The 22,277-nt window shown below is 41.6% G+C and overlaps 1 protein-coding gene across 1 annotated transcript in view; it reads right to left on the reverse strand.

Moving 5' to 3' along the window:
* Positions 1–22,277, reverse strand: part of GRM7 (glutamate metabotropic receptor 7) — a gene marked incomplete at its 3' end in the record, with an annotated part of 813,045 nt that overhangs the window by 40,903 nt on the left and 749,865 nt on the right. The window contains exon 9 of the mRNA XM_081247592.1: positions 7,741–7,987. Within this exon, the coding sequence (XP_081103718.1) occupies positions 7,741–7,987 (247 nt within the window). The remainder of the gene's footprint in view (positions 1–7,740; positions 7,988–22,277) is intronic.

Here is a 22,277-nt window from a genome sequence, read left to right on the forward strand (position 1 = left end):
ACTTCTGTTCCCAGTTATTTTTAAGTCGCTATTTAAGATGTTTATCATTAATTTATGAAGCCACTTTTAAATTGACAGAAAAGGAGAGCACCGAATCAAACTCTTTGAAACAAGGCAAGCCTAGCAAAAAGTTTATTTCTAAGCAGCACATCCTAAAAGTACTTTTTAACCAGAAGGTTGACTTAAAACATTTTCATCTTGCACTCTTTAAACCAAAAGGCACCAACTGAGAATGGAGCTAGGGAGAATTTTTTAATGGACTGAGATTAAATCTATCATTTTTACCCAGGGAAACTTCCTTCTCATTTATTCTCAGGTAGTTTCATGTAAAAAGGGACTATTAAGGTGATGAGCTGCAGTGTTTTGACAAGCACTTGTCCTGCAAAAACTTGAAATCTCACTGGAATACAGTTATATATTCACTGTGACAAAAGAATGCCCTATTTAAAAACTAGGACAGATCGCGTTGATATGGAAAAAGGAGATAGCTATGTGAACAATACATCTGAAATTAAAGACTAAGTTGCTGGCATCCATGTAAAATCAACAGGAAATGTAATTACTCTTTGGAAGTACTCCTGTCCTGTCTTACAGTTCTTAAATGGATTAAAAAGAAAAAAAGAAAAGATATTATTCGTACTCAGAATACCATTATAAAAGCAAAGATGGAAAGAAACATAGAAATGATCTGATAAGAAGTTCCATGTTAGGAAGGATATGAAGCGATATTCCCCCCTCCCATGATAGGACCTCTCTGCTATCTTTCGTGGAATCTCTCTAGAGAGAAGTCTCGCTATTGGTTTTATAAGTATAGTAGGAGGTTCAGAGGAAAACAGAAGGGGGCCTTTTCTTCAAAGCCACCCCATGATGTGAATAACTCCACTCCATGTGTTCTACTGTTTGTCTTCCCACCGTTTGAAACTCACTGACTCCAGCTGGACAAGGATGTTTGCCGAAGCAAGTGTTACTTTTCACTATACTGTGGTGTCACTGAGGCTGAAACAGGGAGGTGCTACTGTGACTACTGCTGCTGCTAGTATTATTTCATAGCACATATCCTGTAGTTGAGAGCTCAAAGTGATATATTAGCATCAGTGGTGAGTCATTAACCACTCTTATGGCGGCCCATTCCCATGCCCCCGTTCACACATCACACGAGTCACCATTGCTTCTAAGGTATTAGTTTGAATACCCTTGGTATTTATTGGTAATTCTTGGGTTTGACTGATGTTGAAATTTATCTTTAGACTCTTCAGATCTTTCACTGAACCCTTCCCTGCTTTCTCAAATCAGTGAAGTTGGTCCAGTGTTTCTCTAAGGCAGAATTAAGAGTCCCAAATCATCTTCAACACATTATCAAGCCCAGCCAGCAAACCTTTAGTATTTCTTTGCCGCAAAGAAGGAACCATGACCATTTTGGGTTTAAGATGGTAGGGGCATTCACTGCTTTCTGAATGAATATATTTCTGGGGATGTATTTACCTTAAAAGTAAACCAGAACAAACATATTTACTAAGCTTATAAAACACCCTCCTCTCTCCCTTCAAGTTTTCCACATTGCCTTCTCAAATCACAGTCTGAACACATGCATTTAAAAATAATCTCTCACCATTGAGAGTTTTAAAGTAGGCTGACCAGCACCACTTTTGCCATTATTGGCTACTTGTTCAGGAAAGACAAATGTGCACGCGCCCAGTCCAGTCACATGTTCTCCAGAGAATAAACCAGGCCCGTGACCCACAACAGCCGTCTACACTATGCTTAGCAAATATCATCTTCCAAAACGCGTTTCTTCATATACATAGATTTCTAGGTAATCATGCACAGTTTTCATGGAAACATTTCTAATTCTCAGTGGAGACAAGAACACACAAATAAATAAAAAGTAGATTGTTTCTTACCTTTTAGAAAGCAGGCAAAAGCTATACTGTTGGTGGGATAGTGTACCAAGTAACAGACTTTTGTACACTCTTTCTTACTGGTGGTATACAGTCTACAGGAAAAGTAAATATATAGGTATGTATAAAATAAAAGTGCACACAACATTCCTTTTTATTCTTTTTTCTTTGCTTTTGGAGAAGAGGCTGCGATAGAGACCATAGACATTACGCCCACTCTTTCAGTGGGTTCAGTAGCCTTTGGAAGACCAGTTGACCACAATTCAGGTACCTCTGAACATGGGAGTACGGGTGCCTCTTGGTTTAAGGCAGTTGGGTTTTACTTGTTTGAACTGGAGCAGGTGAGGGAACCAGCCCCAAAATAATGTATCTATCTGCTCAGAGCATTATTTTCTTCCTGTTGCCATCCTATTTTTTCTCAGCCTAGTCCATTCATGCTGACCTGCATGATTAGTCCAGAAGGATGAAACAAATAACATAATAATGTAGAGAATGTCAGGGATCCAAACAAATGAAGAAGCAAAACAAAACAAAACAAAAACCAAAAAACCATAACAAATTGACACAGCATAGGAGTGTGTTCCAGCATTTTCTAGGCTTTGTTACTTGTGTAGGGTTCGGTGCCCTTGTCCACTTTCTAGCAGTTGGGGGGTTTAATTGAACAGCACAAGTTTTTACTTATATATTTTCTTTACAATATATGCAAAATGGTAATTAAAAAGCAGCACCAGAATACAAACATATATTTAAAAAATCTTATTTTTGATTGTTTATTTTAGGTATAAATGGTCATTCTTTTAAAATGTGCTTCATTGCAATATGCTCATTGTCTTAAGCTAGTCTTTTGCACAGTGTGTGTCCAGCCTCTCTCTCAGGGTCAGTTTATCAGTCATATGGCCCCATATCCAAAAAGGCGGTGTATCCCACACTGTCCACCTGTCTGCCATCTCTAATTGCTAGGCAGTTCCGGAGTAAATTATCTGTAACCGGTCAGGGTGCTTGAGCAGTTTCTCTGCACTGCCTGGGGGCATTGGCTCAGAAAATGGATGGTAGTTTAGAACCTGGTAGCTTAGGGCTGCTCATCCTCTGTGCCCTGCAGTCCTTTACGAGGAAAGCATCTGACCAGAGGATAATTCACAGAGCATCTTCTGGTTCTGACTAGTCCAGGTGAGGAAGGGAGCAGTCCTTACCCACCATCCCAATAAAGCTGTGCTGCCTCGGTTAATATTCTTCATCCAACTGGAAAAAGGTCTTGGTGGCCATGGATAAGCCAAGAACCAAGTCCTCCTGTTGATCTGGCATCTTCAAGTTTGCCTCGAACATACATCTGCCAAGTCAACAATAAAAAGTTGGGGGAAACATGCCAAATTCAGGACACTGCTGCGAGAACCAGAGCTTGAGGTGCCTTTCTTCTTAGAGAAGGAATGTGGAGAAGGCATCATGGTGACCAGATCTAAAGCTATCCACATTAGGTCAGGCACTTGTGATCCTCTAGCAGCAGAAATACTGTTTGTATACATAAAAATACAGTAAGTAGCTGAGCTCCACCCTTAGGCCCCCTGCTGTTTTTCAGTCTGAGTGTAGAAACCAACAAGCATTGGCCCAACTCTGACTACGCAATATGGTAGCACTACACAGATACATTAAAAGTTTTGAGAAGATTTACTTTTTGTTGAATCCATGCAGAAAGAAGTTCTTCTTTCAGACAATGGAATTTGAACTAAAGAGGCAACCTAAGAGGAAAACTGAACTTCTTGGGGAAAAATCAAGCAGCGCAGGGGCAGTTTTTAATTTCTGCCCATATTAAGCCAACAAGCACACTCGTCTTTCCGTGGACATGTAGTTGCTGTGTGCCATTGGACGAGCAGAAGCAAGCATGCACCAGATGGCAAACGGCAGTGACGGGGCAGAGCTGATGAAAATGAACACACCGAAGACTGAGATACACTGAGACGAAGTGCTTAGAGAGACAATAAGGCACGTTTCTGTTCCATTATTAACTTCGTAGCTCATTCTGTAAATTCAGCTTTCTCCCAGATATAGTCCCTCAGAGAATAGTAGACAGAATTTCCCCTTTGGAAAGACATATTCCTTTCTTAAGTACATGGTCTGTGCTTTTATGTGTTTCTTTTTAACCAGACAGTTTAATTTCAGCCAATAATTTATTTGTCTCTGTTACCGAAGTAACAGAAATTTGACAGACTTTGAGCTATATTTGGTATTAAATAGAATAGAATAGTAATGTTCTCTCTCATCAAAATAGTCATGTCTATTTTCATTAATTGAATTTTCACTACTGTCCTTTTCATACATTCATTTTTGCATTACTAAGGACTGGTTTTCCAGATATAATCGCTATCTGTGATGGCACTATTTCCATATTAGTGGCTCCTTAGGGATCTTTTAAAATAGCTATAGGTTTGCATTTTTGCCTCACCTCAAATATTTCACTCCATTAAGTTGACTTTGTCCCAGATCAGCAACATTGCTAAAACCTTGGGAGGTGTTTCAAATATGGGCTCAGACTGAGCGTCCCAGAGTGAAATCCTTGCTCTTAAGATCTCTGGCTGAGCTCTCCAATGGAATAGTCACAGCCATGGAGGGCTATTTATATTTATTTAAAACGAACTAAAAGTTTCAAGTGTATTTCATCAGTTAAGTAGCCATGGTTCAAGTTCTGAATTGCCACATGTGACTAGCGGTTTCTATACTGGACAGCACAAACAGAGAACATTTCCATCACTGCAGAAAATTCTACTGGACAGATTTTGTGCAGAGAAGGTCTTTTGATTCCTCTTAGGGACCTTTGGGAGCTGGGTCATCAGAAACCCCAATGTTTGGAGGTACATGAATCTCCTCCTGTAATTCAGCAAATATCTGGGCAAATTATTGACGATTAGTTTTAGGGAGTGTCTACACAAAACCAAAATAACTAAAATAATCTTTAAAAATCTTTTGGATCGGCTGTAAGACAAAAAGGCTCTTTTTGGTTTCATTTCTTCCCCCTGAACTATTTATTCTTCGTTCTGTGTAGACACCAACACATCAACAGTGACAAAACCCAACAAAACTCTTTCAAGAGAAAGGCAGCAAACGAATTCCGAATGGAATCATTGTTGTGACCGACACAGGTCGTAAGATACTTGGATTTTTGAGTTAGTAAGATGAGGCCTCTACCTGGGCAGCCTTCTTTGAGCTCACGTTACTCCTGTCTTTGCAGACAACACAGCAAGCAGGAATGCATTTCACAGCACATTTAACCAAAGAGTCCACCGCCACACATCATTATATTCTGTATATGCAAGCTGTATTACCAAATGAAGAAGCCAAAAGAGTAACTTCTGCATTAGAATTACGACATGTCACTGATGTTCTGAGAAACAGAGGAGCAAAGGGCAGCAAGCATGGGTTTGGGAGTCAGACCTGGGTTTCAGACCAAGCTCTGCTGCTAACTAGTGTGGGACTTCGGTAATATCCCTTGATCTCCCTACGCCTAGGCTTCTTCGGTAAAAGGAGAATAATGATCACCAGTCCACAGAGTTACCATGAGGAGTAAGAGATCTTCCACCCAAAGCATTCTGTTTACTGCCTATTTCAAAGGGTAGCTGATGGGTTTTTGTTATTATCAGTGTCAGTGTTAGTGTTAGCATTTTAACAGCCACTGTCATACCCCAAATAGCCTCCACAAGGATAGAACCTCATCATTAAAGGTTAACAACAGTTAAAATATTGTTTAAAAAGCTAGTTATTTCTAAGTAGCATAGTGTTAGATTAATTATCCAACTTCAAAACTTCTAATTTGGTCATTAATTTTCAATACATGTAGACTTTTGACCATATTTTCTGCTTATTGATTTTGGACATCTCTTGTTAAGTGTGTGTGTGTGTGTGTGTGTGTGTGTATGTATACAAATATAAATGTAAAGCTGCTGTTGGAACATCTTCAGGGTGAGGGTTTTATGAAAAATCTGGCAAGGGGTCCTAGAATAAAATGCCTCAAAAGTGTAACTGTGCAGGTATACCTATCAATACAGGATACATATAAATAGATGCATAAATATGTTCATGGAAATATTTTTATTGGCCAGTTCCATCTCCCTTGTGGTGTTCGGTATGCCTTTAACGTCACCATCATGTCTGTGTAACCAGTCACACTGAAATGTGGGCTTTTTCACCTTTACAGAAATGGAAGAACATGAACATGTAATTGACATACTGTTTTTTTAGATGTATGAGATTTGATGACGCACCTGTGACATAGATATTATCATCTCCATTTTATCCATGAGAATGCTGAACTTTAGAAAACCTCAGTTAATTCTCAAAGCCACACCGCTGGTAAGTGGAGTGGCTTGGATTTCAACCCAGGTCTGTCTCAACCCGAAGGCTCTTCCTACACCACATTGAATACCACAGCAATTCTCTATCTGTTCCCTTTCCTTGGAATTGACCATTTTTTTCTGAAGATACAAGAACAGAGCCTGTACATCCATTGTTTCTCCCTCCTCTCACCTGTCCCAGGGTCTCTCCTATTGAAACGTCAAGGTGAAGCCCATGATGTTGTTAATGGGCCTTTGTTTCCTTGTCCACAGACTCAAGCATTCACCGTAGTCATTCAGCCAACTATTTAGAAATGGATTGGGCCAAGATCATGGATCGTTGTACAATAGTTGTCAGGGTTAAACTCAGTTGTCTCCTGGTTTTTAAAGATCTCAGTTGTAGAGCATAAAGAATTACGTCAGAGTATTTAGAATAGGAACTACTTTCTGCTTGGCAATAAACCTTTGGCTACAACAAAATCAGCTCATAACTGAACAATAAGTCTTGAATGACTTAATGGCCAACCTGAAACCTCCTCTAGTTTAAAACAAAGTAACTTGAACATGCTAAACTGCCTCATTCTATATGGAACTAGTCAAAATGTCTTGGAAAACAAATCCCAGGAGTGATATGTTTAATCTGAAATGCACTGTTACCACCATAGTATTAGTAAAAGTAGCAACTGGGGATTTTAAGAATTTAACTCTGGTTAAATGGTCTTTCTTTCCTTTTCTTTTCATTTTTTCTCTTTTTCTTTTTTAACAAACTAGTGTCTGTATGTCCGTCATCTTTGTGGTCATTTGCAGGGATGAATAAAGGCTACCCAGGCATTGCAGACCGGCCATGTAGGTATCAAATCTGGCATTTCATCCTTAATCCCACCTCTAATATTTGTCTTTCATGGGATGAAACGCCTCTAGAATTGTCTGGTAGATGTTTTCCCCACGTGGGGATGCCGTTAGCATGGTAGTGTCTGGGCCTCTATACTTGGATGAATGTTTGCCAGCTTTATTCAATATGAGATGTGTTTTTTGTTTCTACAAGGCTTGGTTAGTAAAGAATCATAACTTTCTCCACATTCATGTTCCAGTGCAAGGAAGGTGTGCTTCCAAAATTCTTAAATATTCCAATTTCTTTCCTATTGCTGCAGTTCAATGGGATGTCGAAGGTTCCCTAGCAGGAAGCTGATCCCCTAAGAGGAAGGAAACAAGGAAGGGGGCTCAACAGCTGTGTTTATGTCAGTTGGAGGGTTTGGGACCAAAGGATAAGAAGCCAGGGAAGGGGGAGATTTCACACTTCTGAAGCAGAGCCTCTGAAAGCTGCTTTCCAACAGGGAGCGAAAAGAAAATGGTGGCAAGAATGAGCACACTCTTCAGAGCAGACGTTAGCATTTGCCAAGGCAACCCAGCCCATACGACAAGGACGGTCACAGTCTTGCTCCAAAGAAAGGCAAGCACACACCACGTCTGCCAGAGCTTCCTGACGCAGGCTGGGGAGATGGAAGGAAAGGAGAGATACTTACTGTTTGGGTCTACGTTTTCACAGAGTTCTGTCTTGGCCTCACCGTTGGGTCTGTCACTGGGCTTGTGTGACAGCCGCGATGACATGGTGGCTGCTGTGACTACGGCCTTGAAGCTTCGCTTGCGTTTCTGGACATTGAGTTCAGGGTGGAAAATGATGATGTACACTTTCGGCATGTATAGCATCCCCAGCGCCACTGATGCACTTAGGTTCATGGAGATTGTAAGTGTGGTAGTTTGTATGTAGAGCTAGGAGACACAACACACAAGACACTATTACAAATATAATGACCTCAGAGGGAGGCTGAGCACTTAACAACGATGTCGAGCATGGCTGTGTCTGGGAGAGAAAGCATAGCAATCCCCGGGAAGACAGAATGGCTCTGCACATTGCTTGGAGAGTTTATACATACATACATATATATATATATTTTTTTCATTGATTGAAAATCATTGGGGGAATCCATGTGCAGGCCTGTCCTGGAGAAGTATCCTTCATTCAAGTTCAGGGTCGACCTTGAATCAGACTTGACGTCCCTTTATTCAGAATGGAAGCTGGATAGGAAACCATGAAGATCATATTTGCAACCTTGAGTAAGGGGTAGTTGTTTTTTTACCCCTCATACATTCACAAAACAGTTAACATTACATGATCTCTTGCTACATAGATGACTCTGGGACCTTATCTGAAAAGTCATTATGTCAGTATTTGTATCTTCCTGCATGTTTTTAAGAAAGGGTTCGCCTTCACTGTACCTACATAGTAGTGAGTTGAGTTTCCCTGGAAAGTAAGCCCTTCTTGCTTCATGCTGATTTACAAAACACCAATGGCAAGGGCCAAGATGTAGTGATGTTGGCTTGTCCAGTCTCCATACACTGACAGTTGCTAAAAGGCTACAAAGCCTCATTCTGACATGTGTTATGTGTAGTTCGGATGGTGCCCCCATAGCTGTCCTTGTATCCTTTTGCTTCCTTAAGAAATCAGTAGAGCAACCCATTCACTTACTGTTCAGTGTGTTAAATCATTGGGTCTTGCCTAAACTGGAAAAGATGAAGGTTGAAGGGGGTGGGGAATGGTAAGATCAGTAAGGGGAAAGCTACAGACACCTTGCCTTGGTCCAGTTGCATTTATGACATGCCCTGTCATGATCATTTAGATATGTTTGTGTTTTGCATGACTTCTAAAGCCTAGATTCAATGTGAGGCGATGGATGTGTTCATTAACTTGATTGTGGTCATTTCACAATTGTACACATTGTGTACATTGTACACCTTAGAAAATAATGTTGTATAACCTAAATATATGCAATTCGTAGTCATCAGTCATACCTGAATAAAGCTGAAAATCAATGAATAAACAAACAGGTAGATAGGTGAATGTATAAATAAATTTCAAGTACATTAAAAAAAAAAAAGAAAGCCCACGTGACTAGCTCCCATGGCCTTTTACATCCATGGAAAACCTAGCCTCTTTACAATGTATTTGATCATGGTTTTCCACAACTATGTCTTCCCTTGTATCTGAGGATAAAATCCCCATCCTTAATAGATTCTGCAAGGTCCCACGTGGTCTTCCCCCTGCCTAATTTTTCAGACTAAGTGCCCACCACTCTCCCTGGGACACCATCCATGTGGCACTCCTTCAGGTCTTGAAGATGCTGGGTTCACTCAACCGCAGACCTTTCTACATGCATGCATGTGATTTTTCTGTGTTCCTGTCTCCTTCTGTATGAAATGTTCCTCCTCTGCTTCTTAGAACATCCATCCCAGTCTGCCCTACCCCACAGCCTCAAGTCTCGGCCAGCTTCTTTACCTACAGGCACTCAAAACACTTGTTTTTTTCTTTCAGTTTTTGGGGTTTTTTTTATTATGGCTCTCCATTTGTAATCATCTGCCCACTACCCTGATTGTTTGACTGCCCAACTCCCCAACTAAGCCACAAGTTCCACAAAGGCAGGAATCTTGTGTATGTAGTGTGTCATTGTGTCTGCAGTGCTGGCAAAGAGTAGGCACTTAATGATCATACAGTGGAGGAGCTCATGTGTTTATATACGGGGCACATTCTTCCTACTGATGACTCTATGGCCAAACAGCCTTTCTCTAAATATACAAGAATTGCCATCAGACCTATTAGCTGCCTGGCCATTTCTGATCTTATTTCTTCAATCTGAGGCTCTGGAGAAGAAATTAAAAGAGACTTTGCCATCTCATCTGGAAGGAATGCTGTTATCCAGCAAACATTAATTTGAATGGGCATGTCTCTGAATGCTTTAAGGGAGCTGCCAGCCGCTAACTGTATAATACGTAGTAAATGTAAAATATAAAGACAAAACCATATTGAATTAATGATCCTTTTTTAACATCTTTATTGGAGTATAATGGCTTTACAGTGGTGTGTTAGTTTCTGCTGTATAACAAAGTGAATCAGCTATACATATACATACATCCCCATATCCCTCCCCTCCCTCTTGCGTCTCCCTCCCACCCTCCCTATTCCACCTCTCTAGGTGGTCACAAAGCACTGCGCTGATCTCCCTGTGCTATGTGGCTGCTTTGGTTGTGAATTAGACCGTGTTTTAAAGTTCATCTTTTCCTGTGAGAGTACCTTTAGACCTTCAACTCTATTCTGCTCTAATGCCTACCCTATCCAAGAAAGTCTTACCATAGAACAGAGCTTCATGAACCTAGGCAATGTCACTTCCTTCCCTCATGGTCATTGCCGTCATCCTACTAATGAGGGCTTTGCAAACCATGAATTAGCCAGTCCAAGAAAGAAAGGGCTATAAACTGACCCATGGGATCTTAAGCTTTGTTTCTCTTTCTCCACCCAAAAGCAAATTTTGCAGTTGAAGAAATCATCCATAGCTTGTTTGTGTTTATGATTTATATAAAACTGTAACATATATGCTTATGTACATATGTAAATGTTTGTGCCTGTATGTGTATATATACATGCTTTTTCTCAACAGAGACTACTTAGCAATTTAAGACTTCAAAAGCGATGCTGTTTATTTTATGGAGTGTTTAGTTTCGTTATTTTCAGGCTAGAGTCCGTCAAGACTTTGCTACTTGTTTTGAAATTTTTATAATTTCTGGTGACACTTCCGAAATCTATGAAAACCAAAAGGAACGTCATTGACCAAATTCCTATGCCCCCAAATCCTCTATACATTGCAGAGTGGTTAAGAATAAGGAATCTAAAGCTAGTCTGAGTTCAATTCCCATTTACTTGTTTTGTGACCTTGGACGAATTATTTCACCTCTCTCTGCCTTAGCTTCCACATCTGTAAATGGGGATAACATTAGTCCCTACCTCGTGACGTTATCTTGGTGACTGAATGAGTTACTATTTGTAAAGTGCTAGGACAGGACCTAGCATGTAGTAAGTACTATGAAAGTATTTTTAAATAAGTTATATGGGTAGATAGGAAGGCTACAGTCTGCAGAGAACCCAGAGGTATTGATTCACAGGGATACAACCCCACTCAGCCCCAGGAAGGGAGCTAAGTCACTCTCTTTTTTTGGCCTTTGGTGGGATGCTTACCTTTTGACTCTGAGTTTTCATCCCAGCAGCCCCTTTAGTACAATTTTTTTAGCAAATTGCAACATATTTATTTTTAGTCTGAAGGCTATTCCTGTTTTACCCAGTGCTTATTGTAAAATGAACATTGTGTATTGTAAAAGTACCCTGTTTGATTTTGGGTATTGTACTCCATTTTACTGTATCCTCCTTATAATTTCTTCAGAGATGGGAACGTGTTGGTGAGCATTATTGGTCCCTTTTATCAGAGCACAGGGGTTCTGGCACGCATAGCTGAGATCAAGCCTCTCCCTAGGACTGACCTTATCCTGTCTGGCTGTCTGAGGCTCATCCCCAGTGGAGAAAAGTCTCCCCGACCACAGTCAGTGCTCGATGGCTTAGGCTTGTGGGAAGGATGCTGACTGCCTTGCGATGTCCACCTGTTTGGATACTTAAGCCTTAATTTTATCATCAAGTTAAATACATTTCCAGAATCCAGTTTCTATTCCTTGGTTGAATGTGGCTTTTCTACCAAGCACCATGTGTAATCCAGCATATATAACTAAGGAACATCTAGGCAAGGGATTCAGAGTCAAGCCGGCAAAGTGTTTTTTAAATTTTTAAATTTTTAAATTTATTATTATTTATTTTTTAAATTTTTGGCTGTGTTGGATCTTTGTTGCTGCGTGTGGGCTTTTCTCTGGTTGCGGCAAGCGGGGGCTACTCTGTTGTGGTGTGCAGGCTTCTCATTGTGATGGCTTCTCTTGTTGAGCACGGGCTCTAGGTGCGGGCTTCAGTAGTTGTGGCACACGGGCTCAGTAGTTGTGGCTCGTGGGCTCTAGACCTCAGGCTCAGTAGTTGTGGCGCACAGGCTTAGTTGCTCCACGGCACATGGGATCTTTCCGGACCAGGGGTCGAACCCGTGTCCCCTTCACTGGCAGGCAGATTCTTAACCACCACGCCACCAGGAAAGTCCCCGGCTAAGTGTTCTACACGATACTCTAGAACAGCAGTTTTCTTAAAATCTGGTGCACGGAATCCTTGGCTGTAACGATTCTGTCTCTCAGTTTCCTTATTTGTAAAAGGAAGATACTAATAGTTCAGTTTTCAAATGATGGCTTTGAAGATCTAGTTCATTAATATATGAAAAGTGCTGAGACTTCCCTGGTGGCGCAGTGGTTAAGAATCCTCTTGCCAATGCAGGGGACACGGGTTAGAGCCCTGGTCTGGGAAGATCCCACATGCCGCGGAGCAACTAAGCCCGTGCGCCACAACTACTGAGCCTGTGCTCTAGAGCCCGTGAGCCACAGCTACTGAGCCCTCATGCCACAACTACTGAAGCCCAGGCTCCTAGAGCCCGTGCTCCGCAAGAAGAGAAGCCACTGCAATGAGAAACCCGCGCACCGCAACGAAGAGTAGCCCCCGCTCGCCGCAACTAGAGAAAGCCCGCATGCAGCAATGAAGACCCAACGCAGCCAAAAATAACTAAATAAAATAAATGAATTTATTTTTTTAAGTGCTTAGCAGAACGCCTGTGAAACAAGTACCCATGAAATGTGAGCTGCTAATATTTATATTCTGCCTAATATTTATATTGGGATGCTGGGGTATAGATCTCCAGATAAGTCTTCCTTAGTAACTGCTGCCATATAGTTTAAACTTTTAATGTAGGTCTTATTAACTAGAAAGTAGTTTCTAAAAATCCAGGCCTATTCATGTCTTGTCTGATTGACATGTACCAGCAAGTATACTGTTAAGGACACAGCTCTGTGCTTAATGCAGCACCAGGCAAAGCCCGGCTGAATCTGCCCTGCGCATTTTCTCACCGGGGCCTAAAAGTTCATTGTCAGATAAATGTGAGTGCATATCATGAGACGCCGTTGTTGCTTTAGAAATCGGTATAGCATTTAGGGTTAGTTGAGTTCTTCTGTAAGTTTTGATTGCTACGATACTGAGAGTGTTGACAACTCTATAGTGCTCTTGAGCGAACTTTGAAACTTGCCATCCCTTCTGTGTAAGTTTCAGAATCAGTTTGAAGACTATTTTGATAGATTCCAGGGCAAGCTGTTAATGACCACATGCTGTAAATTCACTGTGACCTGTATTTGCCAGATAGGCTATGTGAGAGAGACCTTACTTTTCCACTACTGGTGCATTCATCCACTTATCAGGTTGCCATTTTCAGTGCGATAGAGTCATCCATCAGTATCCATGAGGGATTGGTTCCAGGACCCCCTGAGGATACCAAAACCTAAGGATGCTCAAGTCCCTTATATAAAATGATGTAGTATATGCATATAAGCTATGCATATCTTCATATACTTTAAATCATCTCTAGGTAAATTATAATACCTAATGCAATGTAAATTCTATGTAAATAGTTGTAAATACCATGTAAATGTTGTGTAAATAGTTGCCAGCATGCTGAAAATTCAAGTTGGCCTTTTTGGAACTTTATGGAAAAATTTTCTTCCAAATATTTTTCATCCTCAGTTGGTTGAATCCATGGCTGTGGAACCCGTGGGTATAGAGGGCTCACTGTACTACCAAGTGGCCTCACAGACCATTGTGATGGTGATAGGGCATTCTCCCTGCCATCAGGGAGCCACACTGTAGTGGCAGGAGGAACACAACCTAGAATCAAGTAACGCGTAATGTAGTAACTGCACGGCGCATCCTTTTTCTCACAGTGTCTACTGGCCCCTGCTTTCTTCTCCCCTTGGCATGTGCTCTGCTCACCTGTTCTGCCTCTGATAGCCTGTTTGCATTTGATGTTCAGTCTAAAGATTCCTTCTACATAAAGCATCCCCACGTCCCCAGTCAGGACGATTGCCCTGTTGGCCCCTTCGATGAGGTACAGCTCCAAATAGCACTTAACCTGGTCTGAAGAATACAGTCAGTTGTGCTGTAACGCATGCTTTAAAATGCAGATTCATCCTAATGAGATGGATATATTGGGGAAAGGTTTGAGTATAACATGAGGTTCGTGTTTACAAATGTGTGATTTCTTCTGCAAGAAACACCAGGTAGCACAGTAAACTGCACCCGGCCAAACCCAGCCTTGTGGGATACACAGAACACACACACGCCCCGCCCTCAAACATCTGCCCAAGTCCCCCTCCACAGTTTCACGATAGATCACAAGCAGCAACACTTCTGGCACTTGCTTCCAGGTGCAAACTTTAGGTCCTTTTTTAAATAAAGGTAAAGTGACGTATGTATTACAGTATTTATGCATTTCTTAGCCGCTGAACAGGTGTAAAAACGATGCCACCATTTTTATTAGATTCCTTTCTTTTTTAATGTCACTGATGATGTTTTTGCGTGTTACATCCTTAACCTGGTTTTTCCCATAAGTCTAGTTCTTTTTATTGCACAATTGTGCTTAGCATGGTGAGTTTTAAGAACATACATGTCACATTATCGCAGAACTGACTGGATAATAGATCCGATGTCTGCCACAAAGTGTGCACTTATTCAATTCTGCTTGCACAAAAAGTTCTACCCTTGAAGCAAGTATTAAGATATGAGAAATAGCCTTGGCATTCACAGCTATTTTAAGAAAAGCTATTATTTGTAGCCTGTTAGCTATCATCATCATCATTATTATTTTGCTATTATTTGTGTGCCTCTGTTTCCTCGTTTCTAGAGTGGAGATTATAACGATAGACATCTTGTAACGTTGCTGGGATCAAATTGGACCATAGTAAAATACACAGGAGGGTGCCCAGCATGTAGAAACCACTCAACCCAGGGTGTTATTATCACTGATTGATCTATTGGCTATAACATAAAATGCCTTATTCACTCTGCTGTTCTTCTTCCTATAATTTTAATACATTTTGAAATGATCATCTTTCTTATGGAATCCACTGAATAACAACCTGCTTTAGGGAAAGACATCTCACTAAGTTTGCTTTCTGTTTTGTTTGAAAGTATACTCAAACCCGTTTTATCTGTCATTGACTATTTTATGAGAAATAACCTATTATGTGCATTCCCAAGTGACCATTGACAACTGGGACAAGAAAGCTTTAGCGGAGTCTTTTGGTAAGATGGGAGAAGTTTCATAGTTCTCATGACATTCCAAAGTCTGTACAATAAAAATGAAAAATGTGTCTGATAAAGTCAGAGTAAAGAGGAAGGGTACATCGTTATCTGACAAGTGTTTGAAACATTCATATGTCTAAGTTGAAATGGAAGCTCTTGGCAGGTAAGACCAGTGATTTCGATCCTTACCACCTGCACCCCTTGCTTCCTAATTAGAGTCACCATATTTTTGAGAACTAATAACGATACATGGCTGGGAATGAGGCAGGGTGTTTGCAGTGGGACTTCTTCAATCGTCCAGAGGGTCAACATACTGAAGGCTTTTGCTTAGTTACGAAATAATGCCTGATGGTGAAAGGATTCGGTGTAATGATGAGGAAAAATACTGTTTTGGGTGGGGGAGATACTTGGATCTTCTAGAAGGATGGTATTGGAAAAACCAGGTGTTTCTTGGTAGAAGTGGTTTCAAAGTTGGCCTTGGATTGTTGGTTGGTAACGTTGTGCGAGCTTCTGGCAAGCGACAGAGTCAAAATTCAAACCCTAGGAATTTGTTACCAGAGTGTCTGATATAAAACCCTTCTCATTGTACCCCACCACAGAGACCTTCTCAGCATTTTGAAAATTAAAAGATAGCACAGTGCCCGGTGGCATGCTCAGAAAATGAGAGTCTTTATTAGAGTAGATGGTCCCATTTCTGTAGAGAGTTTTCATGCTATTCTATTTAAAACCTATTTTCTCTGAATAGGTAATATATAGATAGATGACAGACAGCACACATAAAGAAATACACACACACACCAAATATTATGGGACACACTCTGTGGACAGGCGTCTGGCATGGAATTATAGATAATGAAGGCAACTAGATAATTATTGGACAAGACCTAGTTTGACTGTGTTTCATTTTTCTCATTTAGTATCTCCAGGCAGACATGATGTTAAGTCTACACACCATTACATTATTTATTTGGAGGGCCATAAGACACACACTCCAGGTGAATGCAAATCAGTTTCTGGAGCGTGAGATAAGTGATTATGTCATGCTTGAAATCACCTACATCTCAGTTCTTTGCTCTCCTGACCAGAAACCTGATGCTGTGTCTATTCCCACATAGCATCATCAAAGAGATGCTGTTATTCCAATTGACCACATCCTTGGGAAGTTCAGGGTTTTGCTCCCCATGCCATCCTAACGAGCTGCGTGCCATCCTAATAGCTAATTCTTCCAGGCAGTCACTTCTGATTTTTCTGGATGCATACTAGCCCTGTGATCCCTCAGTTTTGATTTTAAGATTTTTTCCTCTTCCAACTACAAGGGAGGAGTTTTACTCTTTTACATAGCCAATGCTGGCACTATTTGTTCTCTTGTATTATCTAAAAGGTTATTTACCATTCCTCCTGGTTCAAGAGCCCCAGTGTTAGGTCTCTGTCTTGTAGTGATTTAGCATACAAAGGCAAAGCATTTTCCCCACTGTTAGCCTGGAGAGGCACACTTCTTCCAGATTCCATTGGATCCCCTGGAATCCTCGGCCATATTCTTCAAGACTGAAACTAACACCATTTTGTAGGAGGCAATGTCAGATTCTGTCTTATAATGTGAAAATACTGGCTTGTACCTCACTGGGGAATACATTAGGTAATAAATGATGATGTTCTGTATTACTTTGCAAGTAAACCAGGGCATTAAAAGGAAACGTCTGAACTTAACGTATTCCATTTCTAAAGTTGTCATTTGAAATATTCCACTTACAGAAATGCAAAGCTGTCTAATCTTGCCAACATTTAAGGTCACCTTTATGGTTCTCGTGAACAGAAAAAGGCAGGAATCAAATGAGAATACTGATGTCAAATTAATGGCTAAAACAAAGAGACAGTCTTGGCATTTCTTGGGAATAGTCAGTGTGTTTCAAGTAGGTCTTGTAAAGTGTTCATTGAAACTGGCCCCAAGAATGTCACTGACCCGAAGACAATGTCAGATTCTTATAAAAAGACAGTGTGTTCTTAATCTCAGTTTTCAAAGCCATTGACGATGACTTTCTGATGAATTCTGACAGGTTTTGATCATGGCGGTTAGTTTGGTGAGTCTTCCTCTGTTCCTTTTGGACTGTGTCTTTCTCACCTTGCCTCTGAGCTATGGTAGCTCCCTTCCTGCCCTTCAGTTCTTCCTTTCCCCTTGCATTAGCTCACATGTGTCGCCTTGGCTTCCCTGCTTTTCCACTGCCACCGGTGCAGCACTGTGGGTGTGGATGGAGACAGGCCCCCTAACTGCTGTCCTGACTCTGTAGTGTGCTGTGGTACCCACTCAGCCAATGGTGTCCCTGGCCGATGGGCACAGCAGCCAACGCCGGGGACCTAGGAGCTGAATTGCCCACCCAGGGGTAACTTGTGCTCTGAACTCCTCAGCAATGATCTCAGTTATGTAATGGTTTAAACCCAGAAGGAGAAAATAATTGCAATCAGACTGCCCAGAAAATTGTAGATAAACAGTTGCTCAGCCTATGCCCCTAATTGGAATGGTGAGGGCTCTGAGATGGGGCAGAGAAATAACACTCACCCTTGTAAGAGAAATAGAACAAGAAGAGTGAACCTGGCCGAGGAGTAGTGGCTAAGTAGTACACGGTTTTGATCTTGCCTTCACAAGATCCATTTTCCTTTCCTTTTGTTTCCAAGGTCCTGGATCACAGATCCCTACCCACTTACTCCCGAGGGCCTGCAGTCTGGCCTCTATCACTGACTCCTCTGTGTCTGCCCTCTAAACCTTCCCAGACTTCCTATTAGACCTAAGAGGTTTTTTTCCAGGTTTCATTCCGCTTTAAAACTCAATGCTGAGGACAGTAGTATAGGGGGCTCCAGCTGTCCTGACGCTTTAACTCAACTTCCCATCACACTTTGAATGAAGAGAAAATCCTTAACCCGGCCTCAGGAACTCTGCAGGTCCCCCTTCCGCCTTCCCTCACCTTCTCTAAGTCCTTGACTTTTGCACATGCTCTGCCTTAGATGCTGTTCCTACTCATCTTTTCCTGGCTACCTCCTACCTGCCTTTCAGGTCTCAGTCTCACTTCCTCGAGGAGGGCTTCTCTGACCCTCACATATAAACTATGCCCTTCCTCTCTTGCTTGCTCATAGAACATACTATTTCCCTTCATTACATCAATCACAAGTTGTGATTATTCACTTGCATGTTTATTTAATAATTATCCCCTCAATAGAATATTCTCGTGAGAGCACAGACCATCTATTTTGACCTACTGTACATAACTCCTGGAACATAAAAGTACTCAGTTCATAACAGTTGAACAAATGAATGAGTACAATCTAGGAAATATATGTCGTGCAGCCAAGAGCCATCAAACATACGACAAATGTACTGGCATTGGAGTCCAGCGTTCTGGGTCTGGAGGTAGGATATGCCACTTACTAGCTACTGTGGGATCTTAAGTAGCTCACTTAGCCTTTCCAAGCCTGGATATTGACACACCATGAGGTGACTAATGGCGTCTACCTCCCAGAGATGTGGCAGAAGAGATGACTTGTTAGTGGTCCTACTTCTTAAACTCTGAACCCATGGTCAAAGTGCTACCCTGCTACAATATATGTGTATGTAGCATCGGATAATGTAACCACATCCAGAGGCTCTTGGGCTTTGAAGAACCATAATTTCTTCCCATTTTTCCAGATACTTTTTCCTCTAGCAATTTCACTGGCTTCCTTTTTTCCCCCGTCCTTTAACTGGGGCACTCCTCTGGCCCAGTCAGGGCATTCAGAACAAACAAACAGAGGAGGTAAAACACAGAGGTAAAGTATCCCCTATAATAGGAACAGAACCAGAAACTTTTGTGGAAGTCAGGGAAGGAGAGAGCCCTCGGAAGTGAGCAAATCAAGGTGGGGACCACGTTTAATTTATCTTGGCATCCTCGTGCCTGGCACAGGGAACAAGCTGAATATATATGTGATGAATGAGATGGTCTTCCCTCATTTGACAGACCCAAGCCTAATCTCCATGTCACAGCTCATCAGGTCCCCCCAGCCACACTGACCTCTTTCATTTCCCTGAATATGCCCTGCTCTCTTCTGCCACAGGGCCTTTGCATATGCTTTGCCCTTTCCCTGGAATGTTCCCCACGCCATCTACCTCATTCTTTTCATTCTTCAGCTCTCTACTCAAGCATCACTTCCTCAGCCAAGACTGGGTCTTACCACTCTGTTATAAGCTCACAGAGCAATCTTAATAATTCGCACTTAAACATTTGTGTGTATGTGTGAGATTAGCATCTATCTCCTGCACCAGGAAGCGTCTGCTTAGCTCACTGTAGTGTCCTTAATGCCTAGCACTGTGGGTGGCAAAATCAAGGAGCTTCATTGATATTGTTAAGGAAGGAAGTTTTGGGGACACAAAGATAGGAAGTTACATTTGTGGTCTTTGGCTTTGTCTTTGGGTTATCCCAGAGAACAGAGTCAGAAGGGTACCTGACAGGAAGGAGAAAAAGTGTGATGTTCCCATGGATTCCCTGTAAGGGGTACTTCCCACTTGGCCCAAGTCGGGAATGGACTCTGTTGTCCTGGGAGCTGCCACCTACGTCTCTTTAACCCCCTATCATGTGTTCACTAGACAATAAAGCATAATTATCAAGAGTGACTCCTTTGGAGCCTGAAGCAACATTGAAAATCAACAACCCTGCCCATTTTGGAAGGATGGGAGCTTTTCTTTCAAAAAGCTTGGGCTAACACTCAGGTTAGCACCTAGTTGTCTCCTCACTATAGAAAATGAAATGGTTGCCATGACAACTCGATGAAGAGTTCAGGCATTGAGTTTGTTTGTTTGTTTGTTCTTGACAAAAAGCTGCTGACTTTGACTTACCTGGTAACATATATGCGTTTGTTTTTTTCAATTCTGATCCCTCCTGGAGTTTTTCTGAATCATCAATTAATATCACTTTAAAAAATCCACCTTTAGAAAGTGCGGTGGCTCAGACTAGGATAATAGCAATCAAGAGGGCTGAAGGGGACAAATGAGAGAGATACTGGGAGGAAAAAAATGAAAGGACATGTGTATGGACTGGTTGGGAAGAAGTAAGAGTAAGAGAGAAACCAAGGGATCACTTTTTTTTTTTTTTTTTTTTTGCGGTACGCGGGCCTCTCACTGCTGTGGCCTCTCCCGCTGCGGAGCACAGGCTCCGGACGCTCAGGCTCAGCGGCCATGGCTCACGGGCCCAGCCGCTCCGCAGCATGTGGGATCCTTCCGGATCGGGGCACGAACCCGTGTCTCCCGCATCGGCAGGCGGACTCCCAACCACTGTGCCACCAGGGAAGCCCCAGGGATCACTTTTTAACATTCTGCCTCCTTTTATGCAGACCCTAGGACAGTATCATCCTGAATCACATCAACACTGTACAAACCCCAGAGTAGGTTTGAGCTCCCTTAAAAACAATAAAACGTGTCTGCCCCTCCCTAAGCAACGGTGGACTGGCTAAAAATATTTGCAAGGGATTTGAATCAATACCAGCACATTTGGCTCCTAGGCCCTCTTCTGGAGTGTAAGGCTCCAGAAATCTATACCAGCTTCATCTCCTTCAACCCCAGTGAGCTCTTATCCTAATCTAGTCACAACCACCTAAAGCTGGTCCTTCACCATCATTTACATTTACAGTTAAGATTTTCTTTCCAAGCCTCTACCCAGCATTTATTCCTACTTGGAATTCTCAACCCTCGCTTCTTAAGAAAAAAAAAAATCTACTTTCTCTAGAAAGTGCAAAAGAGATCCTCTAAATGGTTAAATAACGAGCATGCGAGTAGATTACTGTCTCTCAACAGAAAATACCTAGGGTCATGTATAGAGCCCTTAAATAACTTAAGAAAAAAAATTCTTAGACAGAGGTCTGTTGTTTCATCAGACTCTTGAAATGAAACCATGTCAACCTTTGATAGAAACTAAGAAAAATGCATGAATGAGTCTTAAAAAATAATTTTAAAGGCAAATTTTCTATTCAATCTTGGCTTATGGAATCACCATACATTATTTATGGGAGGAAGATAAAGCATGAAAGGTCTTCTTTGTAGTGTACTCAGTGATGTCTACAGAGATTTCAGGCCCACACCTCACAGTGCCCTGCAGAAGAAGCTTCTGAAAAGGTTATTCTCATTTATGTGCAACGACATGTTTATCATCTTTAACATAGGGATCAGCATCGTCATCAGCTTCATAGGGCGGCTGAAACAATCAAACAGGCATCGCAAATCACATTGAAAACAGAGCTGTCCCTGTAAAATCTGGCTTTGTGCTAATACTTTTTTTTTTTTTTTTTTTTTTTGCGGTATGTGGGCCTCTCACTGTTGTGGCCTCTCCCGTTGCGGAGCACAGGCTCTGGACGCGCAGGCTCAGCAGCCATGGCTTACGGGCCCAGCCGCTCCACGGCATGTGGGATCTTCCCGGACTGGGGCACAAACCCGTGTCCCCTGCATAGGCAGGCGGACTCTCAACCACTGTGCCACCAGGGAAGCCCTAATACTCTTTTTTTAAAAAAATTATTTTATTGAAGTACAGTTGATTTACAATGTTGTGTTAATGTCTGCTTTACAGCAAAGTAATACAGTTATACATACATACACACACACACACACACACACACACACATTCTTTGTCATATTCTTTTCCATTATGGTTTGTAACAGGATATTGAATATAGTTCCCTGTGCTGTAGAGTAAGACCTTGTTGTTTATCCATTCTGTATATAATAGCGTGCATCTGCTAGTCCCAGACTCCCAATCCTTCCCTCCCCCGTCCCCCTCGGCAACCACAAGTCTGTTCTCTATGTGTGTTTATTTCTTTTTCATAGATAAGTTCATTTGTGTCATATTTTAGATTCCATATATAAGTGATATCAGATGGTATCTGTATCTGACGTACTTGGTAAGATAATCTCTAGGTTCATCCATGTTACTACAGATGTCATTATTTCATTCTTTTTAA

Source organism: Mesoplodon bidens, assembly GCF_964165515.1.
Source record: "Mesoplodon bidens genome assembly, chromosome: 10".
Taxonomy (NCBI): domain Eukaryota; kingdom Metazoa; phylum Chordata; class Mammalia; order Artiodactyla; family Ziphiidae; genus Mesoplodon; species Mesoplodon bidens.